The sequence below is a fragment of the Neoarius graeffei genome, chromosome 12 (genome assembly GCF_027579695.1).
Source record: "Neoarius graeffei isolate fNeoGra1 chromosome 12, fNeoGra1.pri, whole genome shotgun sequence".
NCBI lineage: Eukaryota > Metazoa > Chordata > Actinopteri > Siluriformes > Ariidae > Neoarius > Neoarius graeffei.
The window spans coordinates 81,395,174-81,414,237 of NC_083580.1; the positions used below are offsets into that span (position 1 = coordinate 81,395,174).

Below are 19,064 nucleotides of genomic sequence, written 5' to 3' on the forward strand. Positions count from 1 at the left end.
ACGAAAGGTTTATAACATCAACGGAACAAACTTCATGTTAAAACTATTAAAAATGTTATAATCATGTCTGTTATCACCCAGATGAGGATGGGTTCCCTTTTGAGTCTGGTTCCTCTCGAGGTTTCTTCCTCGTGTTGTCTGATTTGAGGGAGTTTTTCCTTGCCACCGTTGCCACAGGCTTGCTCATCGGGGATAGATTAGTTCATGTTTAAAAAGTCATAAATTCTGTAAAACTGCTTTGCGACAATGTTTATTGTTAAAAGCACGATACAAATAAACTTGACTTGACTTCTCATCACTATCCTCCTCATGTAGGAGACTCATTAATGCAGTGGCATCTGCATACTTAATAAAGTGTCTATTATGGAAAGTGCAAGAGTTGGTGTACAAAATGAACAAAGCATGATTGTCGGGCAGAACCCGTTCCAGTGGTCATTTGGCCAGAGATTGACGGACCTGCTGGATTCTACAACCAACAAAATCAACACTCCATGAAATCGAGTCTCCTTTGAGCGAACATTCTGGAGCCAATTTATCTGATCAAAAGCAGATGAAAAGTCCACAAATAAAATCTTGGCATGAGTTTTTGGTTTCTCAAGCTGACTGTGTAATAAGTGTAATAGTATCAGAACTGCATCTTTCAGCCCCAGAGGTTTGGAAGGCAAACTGCAGGGGGTCCATGAGGTGCTCTGGTGCTTGGAGTGGAGGAACTTTCATAGTTCTTTAGAACCTTTGGAGGAAATTCTCCTCTTTTGAGAGTTCACACAGGAACCGAGGATGATCAGAGTTGTTAGAACGCTGTTTTGAGGGACCCATCTTAGCTCCTATTTCAGGGTAGGATCTCTCCCAGCACAAGAGGAACCCTGAGTGATGTATGCTGACTGCTTAAATCTGTGAAAAACGTTAGTGTTTTTTTTTTTTTTAAATAAAGCAAAAAAAAAAAAAAAAAAACAGTGAGAGAGTGAAGTCCAGGCCTTATTGAGTGCATGCGTGATGGAGGAAATACAGCATGATTTTGACAGGTCGAAGCAAAAAATAAAAATGTTCGCTAGTATTTCCTGCTAACATCACACTTTATATATTTAAAAGAGGGGGAAAAAAGCCAGCTTACATCACTCCATGTTCCTACTGGTGGTGCGAATGCAAACACAAAATAGCCCTTGAAAGTATATAGCTCTTGGTGGAGATCTCCAGGGGGTTGTTCCTCTCAGTTGGAACCATTTGGTCTGACAGCACCTCCTGTGATACAACGTTCAGTACGTCTTCAGACATTCAAAATGCTTCCTGAGCGGCGATGTCGATGCTGCTGATCAAAAGTCATCAGGCCTTGTGGGTCCAGGAATTTTTGGCAGAGGTACAAATTATCGATGTTTTCCATAAACATTAAAAAGGGACCTTGAGAAGATTGAAAGAAGTAGAAATGTCTACATGCTGGTGCTCCATGTTCAGATTCCCTGATGTTTGTTAAATGTTAACATTTTTTGGGGAGCCTCACAGCATGATGGAGTTTCTCAAAGTTCCAAAAGGTGGTGTTGAGCTCATTCACCATCTCCAATCCCTCACTACCATATGAGAGAAGGGTCAGTTCCCTTCTGGCCTCATACGGAACACTGGTCACGTCTTTGGAGTCACAGGATGCCTGAGTCCTGGTACACCAGCAGACTTGTGGCAGACAAGGAAGCCCTTCAAAGAGTCATCGACTCTGCACAGATCATCATTGGCTGCCCACTGCCCTCTCTAGAGCAGCTCTACACCACCCATTGCCTCCGCAGAGCCACCAACATCTTAAAAGACCCTTCCCATCCTGGACACCAGCTTCTTGAAACACTGCCCTCTGGTAGATGGTTCAGGTCCATTGCATCATGGACAAACAGACTAAAGAACAGCTTTTACGCGAGTGTCATACGTGAACTGAACAAAGCCAGTCAGCTACACAGATGCCAGCGGTACGGACAGAAACAGGACTGAACCGTAACGCAAACTGTCTTCACCTCTACATGCCCACCTCTTACCTGAATAATACAGGTTTTTACAACCACGTGCACCTTATTCTTTCAACCACCTACATTTATTTATATTGTTCCTGCTCAACTGCACTGTCAACATGGGCAAATGTGCAATGATCACGCCTAATTGTGAAATACACTCATTACTGTGCAATAACCTGCTGGATCAGAGGTCACGCCCTACATACACAGAACTTTAAAAAATAATTTCTTGAAAAGACGTTTATTTTTTTAAAATTGACTTCTTATAGATTTGTTTATGTTTTTGAGTGTTTATCTTGTACAGATCTGACTTTTTTCCCTTTAATACTGTTTGTTTGAATACACAGACTGGATCGCTTGCTTCAATTTCACTGTACGGTGCAGTGACGACGGAATCTTGAATTGCTTCCATCTTTTGTTTGTAGCTCAACTTGATACTTTCATGGAGACGTTCGTTATTTCCCCACTTTGTAGCTGAAACATGACAATTCCAAGTTCAGATTTCCCATTTCAGAGTTCAAATCCTATTTTATAATAATCATACAAAATAAGCCTCAGGTGACGTTGAGGATCTCACATCAATTATAAAAGATTAATGAAATTATTTAAAAAAAAAAAAGTCATCAAGGTGGATTTTTTCCTTTCAGGACGCAGCAGTGGTTCCGTTCGAGTCCTGGGTAAAAACAGGTCATGATTACAAACAACAAATGAACAAAGACAAAAGGAAGAAAAAAAAAATCAAATCAATCTGACGACGCTGAACATTTGTTCTTTCAGAATATTTTATTGGATAAATGATTTAAAAGGTAATAACAAGGTTTAAAACTACATCATCGCCACAGCTCACATACCCACTGATAATCCATCGAGATACGAGTCCCCCTCCCCCCCAACGCACAGGTTTTTAAAAAAAGGATTTTTGTCTTTTTTCTGTTTTTTTCCTCCTTTTTTCTTTATTATATATATTTTTTACTTCGAGTCATATCCTCAATCTTTAATAAATGCCCGTTTCAAGTTTCTTCACACAATAAAGAGCAAATTCAGGTGAGGAGGAAGAGGAGGTTCTAGTTCTACAGGGGAGGGGAGGGGAGGGGAGGGGAGGGAGGGGAGGGGAGGGTCTGTCATGTATTTGTGTTTATTTTTCCAAGTTATCATCATAAAAAAAAATTTCAAGTTATTAAAGCAGAGAAAAAATTCCAAACTGAATAGAAATAGAAAGGATTGCGAGGAGGCGGTGGGTTCGAGGGGCTACACCAGGTAACCCGGAGCTCGCTGTGCCGATCGACGCTGCACACAAAATCGGAATCGACAGTCAGCAAGTCGTGCGTCCAAAACTCAGCTCAAAGTTCCAGAACGTAGAAAACCACTAAAATAATTTAGAAACTAGATCCAAAATATTTTTTTTTTTAAAGAATCAACTTTTTTTTCTGATGTACAAAAAAACTGTTCTGTTTACTATTGTCTTTTTTTTTTCTTCATTTAAGCATAGTTTCTTAGAAAATGTCCTCAAACAAGTTTATTGTAGTTCTTATTTCATGTCATTTATTATTATTTATACGCTTTTTTTTTTCTTTTGTCATCAGTGCGATTGTATACCAGTGCTGCTACTGGGTCCAGAGTAAAGAAAAGAGGCTTTTTTTGTTTAATGGCATTTAAAAATAAGGATCAACACATCTTTTATATAAAGTATAACTGCTGGTCTTAGGAAAAAACACATTAAGAAACCCATGAATCTAAGAGGCACGCTATGGGGTTTTCTTAAAAAAAAAAAAAAGAAAAAAAAAAAAAACAAACAAAAAATCAATCAATCAATCAATCAATCAATCATACAACATTAATGAACAACAAGAAAAGGAAAGGAAGAGAAACGTAACCCGTTCGGTGTTACAGTTATCGACACCGAGCAAGGAGGCGTCCAACACCGCCACAGTGAGGGTCCACTGAAGTCAGGTTATGGGGGAGGGGCAAAGAAAAAAAACCCCAAACAAACAATGTTAGAAATTGTACAAAACTAAATATTTTTAAAAACAAACTGAAATACAGAACAGACGAGTTTTCTTGCAGGGTTTTTTTTGGAAGGACAGGAAGGCAGGTCTGAGAGCAGCATCAGGACATGGCTGGAGGCATCTTTGGTTCGATCGAACACACAAAGGAAACGCGAGCCTTCACACTCCGAGGGAGGAGAAAACAATAAACGTGATGAACGGGAGACGAGCTTCCTGTATGTGTCTCAGCGTGGACGATCTGGTTCTGAAACAAACATCGACCCGATTCGGGAAAGACGAGTGAAGGTTTTTCTCTCGGGGCAGAACGTGAGACGACGGAAACTTAACGGCGTGACGGTCTTCAGTCTCAAACAGCGGCGGAGTGACGTGATGTTTCATAACTGTTTTGTTTCATTTGATTTTTGGCTCAATGTTCAAACCGAGTGGCGTTTAGATCGGATCTCCAAAGTGAGATTCAGGAATCAGATGATCTCTTCAGTGACTATGATGCTTTCAAGTATTTTTCACCAGTCCTGTGAACTTTTCAGCTGTTCGGCTGCCCGACAGCACTGGGACCAAAGCAGCGTAACGTCTAACGTTAATGAAACCGATTCATTCTTTCTTTGATGAATGTGTGTGATGTTTAACGTGAAGAACATACGAGCTTTCAGCATGAGTGAGTTCAGTCAGGAACACTTCATAACGGACGTCAAAGTCTTTTAGAGCAGCGTTTAACTAATCATCACGTACACGTGTGTGTGTGTGTGTGTGTGTGTGTGTGTGTGTGTGTGTATCAGGGCTGCCGTGGCTGTTTACTGTACGACAGACGTGATGAGATGAGACGTATATGACCGTGTATTTCTGCCAGGCCATGGGGGAAGGATGGGGTTAGACGCGTGACTCCTTGTCCTTTCAAACCTGCAGGAAATTTCAGTTTGTTACACGGGTAGGAACAACAACAACAACAACAACAAAAAAAAAACACAAACAATACCACCTGTAAAACAGATCTGCATATATCGAGGATAAGAATAAGTCTGATATGACTGATGAGTCCGCATGACCAGTCACATTTAAACTGTGACCTTCAACCCCCCAGAAAAATGAGGTCCAGTAGCACCATTTTATAGTTCATTCTCTCTCTCTCTCTCTCATTCAACACATCTTCTGTAACACACACAACAAATGTATTGCAGATGTGCATAAATACGTTCATTCATGTATGCCAAAAAACTACTGTTTTGCAGCAGAAAAAAAAAAAAAAATAAAATCAAATCCAGTTTGTGCTGTACTCGGTGGAGGATCACAAAATGGCGGCCTGATCGCTCGGCATGTGCGAGATGTTCACGGAGATGTTCTTAAAGCGTTCAGAAAAATAAAAACGGAGAACCGGACGCGAGATGGACGAGATCTGAATAAACACTCGAGTGTTTTTTTTTCTTTTCTGGAAATGAAAACTCCCCGTGGCGTAGTAAAGCAGCCTGAACGATCAGGACCGACAGTTTACTGATCCGTTTATAAGGCAACACAACTGAAATCAGGGTGTATTTACTTTTCACGGAGCTGGAGATGACTGTGGATGGAACACTGAAAGCCCTTAACACTTTTTTTTGCATATGAAAGCAGAGAGAGAGAAAGAGAGAGTCCTCTTGTGGAAAAAGTGTCTCAGCTTTTAAAAACAAAAACGTTCTGAAATCTCAAACGCTTGGTCCTGCGATGCCACAAGGATCGACCCGTTCATAAAGCCTGCGTTTTCCGCAACACCACACACCCTTTAGTTTATTACGGGGGGGACAAAACAAAAAAACTACCTCTCAAGATTCCAGTCTGTTTGTGAAAGACCTCAGCGAGGATCTTCTCTTCATCCAGCATGAAGAAGAAAAAGTAGAGGAAATGATTTATACCTGACATAAACCATGAGAGACACGATACGGTCGCAACGCCACGCCGTACAGGTCAGGAGGAGGAGTTTTCGCGATGGTTGGCCAAATGTGCTCGACATGAGGATTCACAAACGATCCGATGTGTCATGGCAACCGGCGTCGGATTGTGTGGCGTTTGGATATGGATGTAAACATTGCTTGTGCCAAGCATCGTGAGGTGTGGCGTTGGTGGCGCTGATGGTGGACTGGCGTGAACGTCTTGAAGTGAGGTAACGTCTTAAGAGGTTTCATTTCCACAAATACGTCACCTGATCAGGAACAACTCAGATTTGGATCAGATCATAAAAACGCACGCGTCAGCAACTGAAAACTTCCGGAAAACAAATTCCCAGTTCAGGAAAAACAAAACCACCACCCTGACCATTAAGCAATGCCTGAAGAAGAGTATGGCTTTTAGGTTTTTTTTTTTTTTTTAAGCACTCGTCCCTGTTGTTTGAGCTAAGTCTCTGCAAAGTTTTTTTCCTCTCTGCGTGAAAAGAAAGAAAACACAGCAGCGTCCTGTAGGAGGGGAATGAAATCTTGGATTTCTCAAAGATTCCAGTTTTGTTTTTGTGGTTTTTTTGCTAGATTGACCATCCAACATTGAGAGAGCCCATCATCATCATCATCATCTCCTCCTGGCTGGTCCCTCACTGAGAAACAACACTGTAAAGTTCTGCAGTTTGTAAAGTTTGAGTACCTTCTATACCAAAAACCTGAAGCAATGTCATGAACAGAACGGAGAACCGATTTCGAATGAAGCTCCGTTCAGAACAGCGTGATCCGGCTTTTCGTACAAAAGGGGGGGGGGGGGGGGGGGGGGGGGGGACCCAGAAACTGTTCGTCAGAGCCAGTGCGAATAAACAAAATGTGACGCCATCGAAACGCTGCCAAAGTGACGAGTGGCTCTCTCTCTCTCTGGGACTGAAGAAAATATTTTGACTTTTCCAAAAACTCACTCATTTAGTCTAGCGGTTTCTTCTTACGAGTTTGTCCAAACATCTGCGCCCATCTAACACCACACAGGAAAAGAAAGAAGAAAAAATAAAAGTTAACAAAATAAAAAAGACACAGACTATGTAAAGCTACTCCATGTCTGGCTTTACAGGAACTTTATAGTCAGAAAGCAAAACAAACCACGACCCCAGAAGCCCCTCCCACATTATTCACGATTTCAAGTCACACCTCACAAATATTTTGGATTCGTGTACGTTACGTGGCGTACGTAAAAATGAATAAGAAATGATAAAAGCATATAACGCAATGGAGCGAACGATACACGACTTTTACACCAGGTATGTAGTCGTCATCACGAGGACACCAGGAGTCACTGACCAATTATTCACGAACGTTTGGGAGTTGGGTTTTTTCGTGGCCAAACCCAACTAAAAATTCTTGCCACGGTTACGGAAGATTCTCCGACAGCAATTTTCTCCTCACGTTGATAAAAACGGCAGTCAGTCAGTCATAAATCACAGTCGTAGCACGTTTAGGTTTAACCACACCCACAAATCTGCATAAAAGGAAGAGCTGAGAAGCACAGCACTGTGAAAGATCAGACTTGTTTTGGAGCGCTTTCCAAAACCATAAAGAAAGCGAAATAAATAAGTCAGTCATTTCATTTTATGCAAATTCTAAAATATGAAGCCGGCCAATCAGAAGAATTTACTCGCAAACTGATCGAGAACGTAAACTTCAGGTTAGCTGATCAGCTATTACTCTGACGAAGTGAAAACATTTCAAATCAACGTCCTTTAAAAAAAGAAAACCCCAAAACCTAAGTTTTTTCCCCCCTCGGTGAAATCGTAGGTGTTTGTTAGCGCGATCGCTTATCGTAACCCAGGTCAAAGTCGTGTAGCGTTCACCCGAACTAAAGCTTAGCAAACATAAACCTCTCCTGTCTGCGAGACGAGCCCCTCGTTAATATATGACTTTTTTCCATCCACAGACTCAAAAAACCTGATTCGGGTTGTTGGTTTTTTTTTTTTTTTGTTTTTTTGCAAAAAAGAAAAGTAGTACTTGTTTATTTGCTTTTTTTTAAAAATAGGGAAAATGGGCTTATATGTCGATATATTTTTTTAATATATATATATATTTTTTTATATATATATGCTGCAAAAAAACCTAAATTAATAGAAAGGATAAAAAGGAGAAAATAAATGAGTTTTTTGAATTTTTTTCCACGTCATAATCGTGATGCTTCTTTGCCACCCGCTGCCATGCCACCATCTGAAACAGAGTGCTGGCATGGCAACGGAAACTATCATCATAAAATGGTACAGTAGTAGAGATAGCTAGACCACGAGGGGGCGGGCTCTCCTGGGAAGAGGTCCGCGGAGAGGTCCAGTGACTGGTCATGCGGCTCGCTGTCAGGAATAATGGTTGTACGGGGGGAGAGGGTGCCCGATGCCGTTCTGGTAGTGGTGGTGCTGGCGATGGGCGATGTACTCCGCGTAGCTCATCGTCAGCTTTTCGCTACGGTACCTGAAAGAACAAGGAAACATTTAGATGGAGCTAGAACCATGCAGAACCGAACACGAGCCTTCAGGAGCTCAGCTGGAGGAAGCAGCACCACAGCTGGATCCTTTACAGGAAAGAAGATCAGGAGGTACAGAGACAACGCCGTTACAGCTTCTGATGTCCGCGATGCAGAAAACAACACAACGGAGATGTAAAAATGGATTTAAATAAATATATACACATGGAAATTCATGAAACTGGAGATCAGGCAGAGTTTATTACATTTAAAATGTTACAGAAACATTTTGAGTCATTTTAACGTTTACACGATGTTTTCATACGTACGTTTACATCACGCGATGATCTGCATCAGGTACACAAACAGCATCCATAAAAAGGATTTAAGGTCCTATTCCATGCTGAAAATTTTTCCCTATGCTGCTGCGTACTCCGCACTCCTGCGAGAAGCTAGCGGCTGTGCGATGCTCTGACATCACACAGGGGGCGCTGTTACTGCAACTGCTATTGTTATTCCAGGTCATTAGGCCGAATGATTTCAATGATTGTAAACATAACATGAGGTTTGGCTGATATCTTCTCACTTCCTCATTCAACATCATTCATGGGGGGGGGGGGGGGGGGGGGGGGGGGGGGGGGGGGGAACAAAAAATAAAATTAAACACAAATTCATCACCATCAGCTCCTTTGAAAAAATAGAAATCTCAGAAGTGTGATATCATTGTTATATATTACTGCGTGTTAAATTTACACAATATTTTAGCTGGGGTTCGAGGGTCACGGTCGTCATGATCATGTCTTCGAGTAAAATCGCCATCATTCATTGTTAAACTACAGTTAGCTCCGGTTCACTGATCTGATTGGAAGAGTGGTGCATCTCATATCATCATCTCTAGCTGCTTTATCCTGTTCTACAGGGTCGCAGGCAAGCTGGATCCTATCCCAGCTGACTACGGGCGAAAGGCGGGGTTCACCCTGGACAAGTCGCCAGGTCATCACAGGGCTGACACATAGACACAGACAACCATTCACACTCACATTCACACCTACGCTCAATTTAGAGTCACCAGTTAACCTAACCTGCATGTCTTTGGACTGTGGGGGAAACCGGAGCACCCGGAGGAAACCCACGCGGACACGGGGATAACATGCAAACTCCGCACAGAAAGGCCCTCGCCGGCCACCGGGCTCGAACCCGGACCTTCTTGCTGTGAGGCGACAGCGCTAACCACTACACCACCGTGCTGCCAAGAGTGGTGCAGTTCGAGATATTTTGTACAATGGTAAGTTACACAATGAATGAATGAATGAATGAATGAAACTCCACTCTATTCCCTGACAACTTTATGCTCATAAAAAAATTAATGTGAAATACGACATGTGAACCGATGAACCTAACGAACGCAACAGTCTGCGTGTTGTTTCTATGAAGCCGAGTTCAGTGTGTCCATCACATCAAGATTAAAGCTCTAGTGAAGGTTTTTTGGCCATAAAAAGCATAAGTAGCCTAAAGGAAAACTCGGACAGTCAGTTAACTTTATTATTTCAAACTGTTCAGGTGAGAATATTCCCAGCTGAGAGAAAGTTGAAGCCTTTTAAAGACACAGTGAGCAGTTTAAATAAATAATAAACAGTAAGAGCTCCGTTACCTGGTCAGTTTGATGGTCTTCCTGAAGTCGTTTGTGATGGGAGCTTTATAACCTCCCTTTCGAAGTAAGGAATCTATGGTTTGAATGTGGTCCCATCCTACAGGGCATAAAACAAACCATCAACTGTGAGCTACTGTTCACTTACATCCCCACCCACCCACCCACTCTCGCTTAGATCAGAATGCAAGCAATCGAAGGAACAGGACACTTATTATGAATGTTGACTTCAACAAATGATAAACCCTGAAACGCGTAAAGAGCAACGTTCTCTCCAGGGATTTCAAACAGCATCCTGGTAAACAGGAAGTCGATGTGTGACAGACCTGAAAACGGTACACACGGTACAGAACCCTGAGCTGAAGCGCAGTACCAAGCGGCTAATGATTTGTGGTTGCTGAGAAAAAGGGTGTTTTGGACAGACAGCGGTAAAACCAGTAGATCCCCCTCCTTCAGAGTGCAGGTATAACAAAACAAAACTCTCATTTCTGTTTCGTAAATGTGTGAAATGTTTGCGACTGTAACATGAAAATAACACGACTGAAACACAAACCAGGCCACAGCGATGGCTTTCGAAGCTACTTTAGCAGTTTCTTCATTTTAATTCTTGATTCAAGTTCAGTTAATTAGCAACTTTAGGTTTGAGATAAACTGTGGCTTTGCAAACCTTTAGCTCGTCCAGAATCACTCATTATTTACTGTTTTTGCTTCCTGTTCCTTTATTTCTTCAGATTTGCAGTTTAGAGAAAAATACAAGGTGTTATTATTCTCAGTTAAAAAAAAAAAAACTCTCTTAATTTAAAAAGTCAACATTCAGACTCGGGCTGTAACAGAAAAACACCAAAATCAGCTCTTCAATATAATTAAAAACATTCATTCATTTGGAAGAAATTCCTTTTACACACACAACTGCAAATCTCATCACTTCATTCCACGATGACTAAAATCCTAAAAATCGTCTTTCCGAGTTCAGATCTCGTTGACGGAATAATCACGATCATAACGTCGCGTTTTACTCTTTACAAGAACAAAAACATGTCGAATGCTGAGAGCGTGACGCTCCTCAGTGAGGCTCAGGATCTAATCTCACCTTGCTCCTTTGCAACCTCTGGCAGATAGGTGGCGGTGCGCTTTGATCCTTTTTCATTGAAAAATTCTATCCTAATGCCGTGAACACCCACCTAGTAATGAGGAAGGAAAGGAAGGAAGGAAGGAAAGAAGGGAAGCATTGAATTAAAACCATTAAGCTCTCATCACTGCAGTCAGACAAACAGCATGTTTTAGCTTTACTAAAGTTATTAGCAGTGAAGTTTATTGTACAGTAAAATTGTACTTCGATGTTTCTGTAAACTGAAAATTACACATTTTTAAAAATCTACAGTCCTGTGCAAAAGTCTTAACCCCCCCATTGTTTTCCATACAAACTTTGTTCTAGGTTTTTATTTTAATGACGTCTACATTATCGACAAAACGTTACAAAAACATTTTAGAGTCCAAACTTTTAATTTTGTGCTGGAAAAAAATTAATGTTACGGGGGGAGGGGGAAGTTTGTATCTGAGCAGTATATTCCATAAGAGACACTTCTCAGATGAGAAAAGAAAGCACAATGAAGGCTGCTGGGTTTCGGTGTAAAATGAAGAAGTGAGTGTGACAGTCAAAGTGTCCAGAAGAACTGTGGCTGGTTCTGGAAGATGCTCAGCAAAACCTACAGATCATTTCCGCATAAAACTGACCTCACTGGACCGGAGACGGATTTTATTTATTTTTTTTAAAGCAAAGGGACTTTGCTTCATTTATTAATGGCTTACTGATTACTGTTTATAGTAATGTTGAAACATTTAATTTCACTATTTTTAAGCCATTTTTGGTCGACAGCATTTCTTTACATGTGCCTCAGACTTTTACACAGAACTGTAGATCACAACAGCCTGGAACACGCTGGTTTTAGGATCAAGATGCACCAAGCTGCTGTGAAGCGAAGATCAGTCAAGTGTAACAAAACATTTGTTTAATAATAATTTAAAAAAAAAAGGGGGGGGGGGGGGGGGGAGTCAATAAAAGGCAGTTTTGTCCGTCCGGAAGAGATTTCACAGGCAGCCAAGATGAGAAAACCTTTATTTTTTGTTACAGTCCGCTGTAAACTGGTTTAATTATAAATTTCCCAACTAAAAATCCTCCTCATAGTGGAAAGAAGTGGAAAATCCCTCCTCGTTAGTTTAATAACTGATGGTTCTTTGTGTAAGGGACATTAATAAATACACTAAATTAACCCTGAGACATGTACACCATTTATCACCATTTAAGATCCCTGATCAATTAAAAAAAAGCTTACTTTATATAAATATATGGCATAGAAGGCTGAATACACACACGGTCAAATTTAGAGACAGCAGGATACCACTGTCTTTTCCATTACTGATACGTTTTCTTTAAAAACTACTAAGCTTTAAAGGTTTATTTAAAAAAATTTTTTTAAACAAAGCACTTAACACTTACTCACACAAAATTTATATATTGTAAATAAAATAATGTATAAATATAATAAAACAATCCCAAAAAAGGGGAAAAAAGTCTCTATATTTAAAAATTTCCGGTTCCAGAAATAAAGTTCCTTCCCAAATCCATTCTGAAATCTGATCCATTTTCTCCGACATCTGAATGGAGTCAGTGAGTCAAGTTTATTTGTATCGCGCTTTTAACAATAGACATTGTCACAAAGCAACTTTACAGAATTTGAATGACTTAAAACATGAGCTAATTTTATCCCTAATCTATCCCCAATGATGAAGCCTGTGGCGACGGTGGCAAGGAAAAACTCCCTCAGACGACATGAGGAAGAAACCTCGAGAGGAACCAGACTCAAAAGGGAACCCATCCTCATTTGGGCGACAACAGACAGCATGACTAACATTAACAGTTGGGTAATTCCATGCCAAATCAACAAGAGGTTATGCTCGACCATCTCAGATTTCAATGAAATTTGGAGGGCTCAGCGATACTATTAAAAGAAGTTAATCCCCAAAACTTGAGCTTCCTATCACCAACAGTTTCAGAGATACAGGCATTTGAATTTTTCGATTTTTTTGCTTTTTGCTCAAAACATAAATATTTCAAAGTGCAATATAATCTTTATTATGCAAGATAGACACCTAAAATTTTGCACAGAGAGACTCAATGTCTTGTACTACAAGCTTCAACTTAGAATTTCAATGGTCATTGTATATTAGATGGTGATTTTAACAAGGAAATTAAAAAGACAAATTTTGCATTTTTAACTCATTCTGGAAGCTTGCCTGTGGCAGTAATACTTAAACTAAGAATGTTATTCAAATCTACACAGAAATATCTACCAATTTCAGTTTTACCAAGTCTCCACTATTCCTAGTTTGTCTGTAACAGGGTTTTGAAATTCTCCGATTTCTAAAACATGCCATTTTCAGTAGCAAGAAATCCAATGTGGGATAGCAGTTAGGAACTTGTAAATTTTTTTCAGTAATCCCCAAGACCCATATTTTATATTTCCAAGTTTTTGTTCTGTGTCTCTCAAGTATCTTTAAACTACAGGGGTTTAAAAAATCCATCTTCACCAAATTCGAATTTTTGATACATTTTCATATAACTGATATTTGAGGGTTAATAAATGCTTCAGTAAGGCTCAAGTAGGTTAGGAGACATGTTTCTTCCTCAATTTTAAATAAAATTTCAATTAATGCTCAGTATTAATTATTTGTAAATTGATTTTAATCTAAGACTGTGTAACATTAGCAATCAGTGACCAGCTATTGTGTACCAGTCAACAGCCAGCCTTATCAATATCAACACAGCACAGTAGGTGACCTTTGATACCAGAACAGGTGGCTCATATCTTATAGTTTTAGAGTCTGTAAACTGCATACTTGTTCAGATAACATTATATTGCTTGGATTATATTAAATGCATTGTAATACAGAGCACTGAGAAAATTTACCAGTGTTATTAACTGAATGTGTTTCTTTGCAAGGATTGGATATTTTGAATAGTTGACTAGGGAATTTAATTGTAGTTGCTTTCAATTTGAGATCAGTATAAATGAGTTTGTTCTTAGACATCTAGAAATGGCTGAACGTCCTCCCTGTTCTATAGGAATTGGACTGAAGAAAGATTCTGACTGCCATAAACTAACATACAACAGAAATTGTAAGTTAAATACACTCTCTCAGTATAGTTTGGAGCAAATTTCATTAATTAAACAGAGAACTGAACTTGAGAACATTTCAAGCACAGACACAGTATGTCTGCATCATGAGAAACTGTTCCTGATGAAATATGAAGAGCTACAGAAAGTTGTTGTGATCCATATGAAAGGCACAAGAAAAAAAGTTAAAACAGAATTACGTTCAATTCTTCCTGAAACAGCAGATTCACTTTCAAAACTGATAAATAAAAATATTAAACCTGGACAAAAATTGTGTTCTAAATGTTCACAGAGAGTGAAAGAACATTTAAGCCAAGCAGATTCAGCAGGTTCTACAGAATCAGAACAAGAGAGCATGTGTGTAGATGTGGATCCAACATACACTGGTGAGGTAGCGGAATCACTTGAAAAAAGCCTCGTGTCAACTGGTTGCTCTCCACTGAAAATTGCCAAGTATAGCCACAAACAGAAAGCTGCATATGGCAAAGCAAAGCTGCAACGAGTAGAAGAAACTTTACGTTCTAAAATGAAATTTTATTAATTAATGAAATTTGCTCCAAACTATACTGAGAGAGTGTATTTAACTTACAATTTCTGTTGTATGTTAGTTTATGGCAGTCAGAATCTTTCTTTAGTCCAATTCCTATAGAACAGGGAGGAAGTTCAGCCATTTCTAGATGTCTAAGAACAAACTCATTTATACTGATCTCAAACTGAAAGCAACTACAATTAAATTCCCTAGTCAACTATTCAAAATATCCAATCCTTGCAAAGAAACACATTCAGTTAATAACATTGGTAAATTTTCTCAGTGCTCTGTATTACAATGCATTTAATATAATCCAAGCAATATAATGTTATCTGAACAAGTATGCAGTTTACAGACTCTAAAACTATAAGATATGAGCCACCTGTTCTGGTATCAAAGGTCACCTACTGTGCTGTGTTGATATTGATAAGGCTGGCTGTTGACTGGTACACAATAGCTGGTCATTGATTGCTAATGTTACACAGTCTTAGATTAAAATCAATTTACAAATAATTAATACTGAGCATTAATTAAAATTTTATTTAAAATTGAGGAAGAAACATGTCTCCTAACCTACTTGAGCAGACCTGGGCATTTTACGGCCCGCGGGCCGCATCCGGCCCTTTGGTTCATTCTGACCGGCCCGCGTAAGGTTAATGAGAAATTACAAAATAAACGTATTTTCTAATTTTACCTCATGCATGGACTGAATGTGCATTGCTTTTATTTTGAAGTTGTGTTCAAGAAAAACGCAATGCGTGCGACATGAAATCCCACGAAACCTAATCCCGCGATAACTACTTCCGTAATTTGTCCAGACCAACCACAAACTTGTACATCATCCTTCAAACGGTCCAGCCAATCACATAGTGTGACGTCACCAGCAGGCGCCGGAGCCGATCTCCGGCGAAAAGCACCAAATGAGGTGATTAAACTACAAATGTGGGCATCATTATTATAATATGATGTATCTTGCTTGATATTTGGAGTAGAAAGACAATATTGTGATGTCTTTATTGTGTTTTGGGGTGAATGTGACTGAAAAAAAAAAGAAAAAAAAAAAAGGTACAAACGTTCACATTTTGTTAACCATTGTTTTGTGAAATTTGATTGAATAAATGACATTTTTTGTAAGGCAACCTCGTTTTTTCCATACTCTTACCAGTCTTAGCAGCTTGTAAAAACAATGTTATTTACTGCTTTATATAAAGAAATACAATTAATATTCTGCAGAATTTAGTTCAGCTTTTTGGTCCGGCCCTCCACAAAATTTTCTGTTTCTCATGTGGCCCCATGGAAAAAATAATTGCCCACCCCTGTACTTGAGCCTTATTGAAGCATTTATTAACCCTCAAATATCAGTTATATGAAAATATATCAAAAATTCGAATTTGGTGAAAATGGATTTTTTTAAACCCCTGTAGTTTAAAAATACTTGAGAGACACAGAACAAAAATTTGGAAATATAAAATATGGGTCTTGGGGATTACTGAAAAAAATTTACAAAGTTCCTAACTGCTATCCCACATTGGATTTCTTGCTACTGAAAATGGCATGTTTTAGAAATCGGCGAATTTCAAAACCCTATTACAGACAAACTAGGAATAGTGGAGACTTGGTAAAACTGAAATTGGTAGATATTTCTGTGTAGATTTGAATAACATTCTTAGTTTAAGCATTACTGCCACAGGCAAGCTTCCAGAATGAGTTAAAAATGCAAAAAATGCAAATTTGTCTTTTTAATTTCCTTGTTAAAATCACCATCTAATATACAATGACCATTGAAATTCTAAGTTGAAGCTTGTAGTACAAGACATTGAGTCTCTTTGTGCAAAATTTTAGGTTTCTATCTTGCATAATAAAGATTATATTGCACTTTGAAATATGTACGTTTTGAGCAAAAAGCAAAAAAATCGAAAAATTCAAATGCCTGTATCTCTGAAACTGTTGGAGATCGGAAGCTCAAGTTTTGGGGATTAACTTCTTTTATTAGTATCTCTGAGCCCTCCAAATTTCATTGAAATCTGAGATGGTCGAGCATAAATTTGTCAGATTTTTGTTGATTTGGCATGGAATGGCCCAGTTTTAACATGAAGTCAGTTTCGTTGATGTTATAAACTCTTTATTGATGGAAACTTGACTGCAAAACTGTTCATGACAACTGCAGTCCTGAAGTTAGCAAGTCAGCTGTAGTCCTCAGCCATAAAAGCATCACTGTAAGAGTCCAGCGCGTCCTCCAAGTGTGACTTTCAACTGTCCACATGGGGCCGTCCTCCACAGGAGCGATGTGATGAGACTCCAACCAGACACAGGGCACCAGGATGGATCAGGCAGGTCCGAGGAGCAGAAGAGGTTCAGCATCTCGATGACATGAGTGAGTGGTGGGTTGTTTTTTTTTGTTTGTTTGTTTTAAGGCCATGGTCAGCACCTAAGGCCAGAATATTTCTAAAAAAGTATTATAATTTCTTAATGAATAACTAACTAAACGAGATGCTTCAGATATTCAAAGTAAAAAAAAAATAAATTCTAAAACTTGTGGTGGCCCTTTGTTAAAATCATCCTCCAAAGTACTTTGAGGATAAAACTGTCCCCTTGAGGCGTTTAAAGCGGGACGACAGAGTAAAACGTGGTCGATTATCAGAGATCCTGCAGAAACGACACGCTGTGGATCTTCAGCTTTTAATAAACTCCACGGCTGAGCCTTGAGCTTTCGTTTGTTTCATTTCTGCTTGTATCAGATCAACGCCATTTTTAAATCAAAAGGTTTTTTTTTTTTTTAAAGTTCGCAAACCTTAAAAACCAATCAATCAAAGATACAAAACCTTCAGAACTCTGATTCAAACAAAAATTCCTAAACTGTGATGCTGAGAGGATTTGCAATCACGCTTGCTCCTCCCTGAGTCTCAGACACCATGACCTTTAAGGGTTAATAATTAAAACGCAGAGCGTAACGTGTTTGTGATGAACAGCCGAGTGAATGAGTGAGTCAGCGCTTATCCTCCATCACACGTTTCAGCATTAAGAGTGCGGCGTGTAATGAAGTTAATCAGCAGCTCGATGACTGATGAACTTCCCAGAACGAATGACTGACCTCAACACCTTTTTTTCGAGGCCACTCCAGCCTGCTGCTGCATGATCCAATCTCGTTAATCGTCATCATTTTCGTTGCCCATATGTCAGGGTCAAGTAATCACTCGAGGTCCTTTTGTGCGAGCATCCATCAAACCGAGCTCAAACTGGGTCACGGTGAGTCCAAGCACCGTTCACTGGGTCCCACAAAGCGGGGAAAGGGGATGCATTTCAAAACCTGCCGTCATCCTGAGAAGGTGGCTTACAGGGAAGTTTAAAATGAAAAAGATAAAAAGGACATCAAGATGTTTGTTGGTGCTTGAGGAGAATGTAAACGGAAGACAAGTGCACTGGAGGAAACGAGTTCAGCAGTGAATTCTGGATTAATTCTTCATCACGGGGAGATTTTTGTGGGTCAATCAGGACGACCGGTAACGGAGTATTCACATCCAAGGTGAACGTGATCCTGAATAATTATCGTCGTCGTCGCTCCAGGTGTGACATCCGCACGACGCCATTTTAACGCCAAGCTGTAGAAAGAACACTCACTCGTACAGCGTGAATAAGGTTGGATTTACTCACAGCTGAAGCGTGTCGTCTGAACACGTCTCGACAACCAACAGTGTCAACAGCACCGAGAAACAGCCAACGAGAATCCAAGAGGAAATCTAATTCATCTGTCCTGCGCAGCAGATCCCTGAACCCAGTTCATCGTCCCTCTATTAGTGAAGGAGAACCAGGACAAAACGTAGTAATAAACAACACACAGTATGAAAACATTTCTGTATCTCTGGTTCTCTTTGCAGAGCAGGCGATCCTCGCTGCCCGCCTCCGCAATCCGTCCATCTGATCTCTCACGAACGAGCAGTTGAACGTTTGTAGGATTTATATGGAATGATTAATGTTTCCAGCAGATGAACTGATTATTACATTTTGGAATCAATCCAAAACAGGGTCAAGGTCACAACAAGGTCAAAAATATTACAATCATCATTTTTCCTTCATGTTCGAAGGATCTTTTAAGGGTGTTTCTTCCACACAGCTTCGTAACACGAGCGTTGGCATGTTTCTTTTTTATTTTCATTTCCGAATAAAATAGTCACAAAGCCACAAGGTCAGACGGTCACATGATGGACAGCTTTCACGTTTAGTTTCATCAGAAAGCAGGATTTGGGGATCAGGTGCGCTCACCTGTCATTAAAGATGCAAGTGAGTGTGATGTTTGAGATTTGTTAGCGAGCGGTGTTGGTGTGCGCACATCGACACATCTAC

The 19,064-nt window shown here is 39.8% G+C and overlaps 1 protein-coding gene across 3 annotated transcripts in view; it reads right to left on the minus strand.

Annotated features, from left to right (window-relative positions):
• Nucleotides 1-2,752: 2,752 nt before the first annotated feature.
• Nucleotides 2,753-19,064, minus strand: part of ammecr1 (AMMECR nuclear protein 1) — a 75,232-nt gene continuing 58,920 nt past the window's right edge. For 2 of the 3 annotated variants that reach the window (XM_060936532.1, XM_060936530.1), the window contains 3 exons: nucleotides 11,110-11,200; nucleotides 10,023-10,119; nucleotides 2,753-8,379 (listed from right to left, as the gene is read on the minus strand). In XM_060936532.1, the coding sequence (XP_060792515.1) occupies nucleotides 8,265-8,379; nucleotides 10,023-10,119; nucleotides 11,110-11,200 (303 nt within the window). In that variant the 3' untranslated portion in view covers nucleotides 2,753-8,264. Of the gene's footprint in view, nucleotides 8,957-10,022; nucleotides 10,120-11,109; nucleotides 11,201-19,064 lie in introns of all 3 variants that reach the window. The other variant, XM_060936531.1, reaches the window with a different exon arrangement.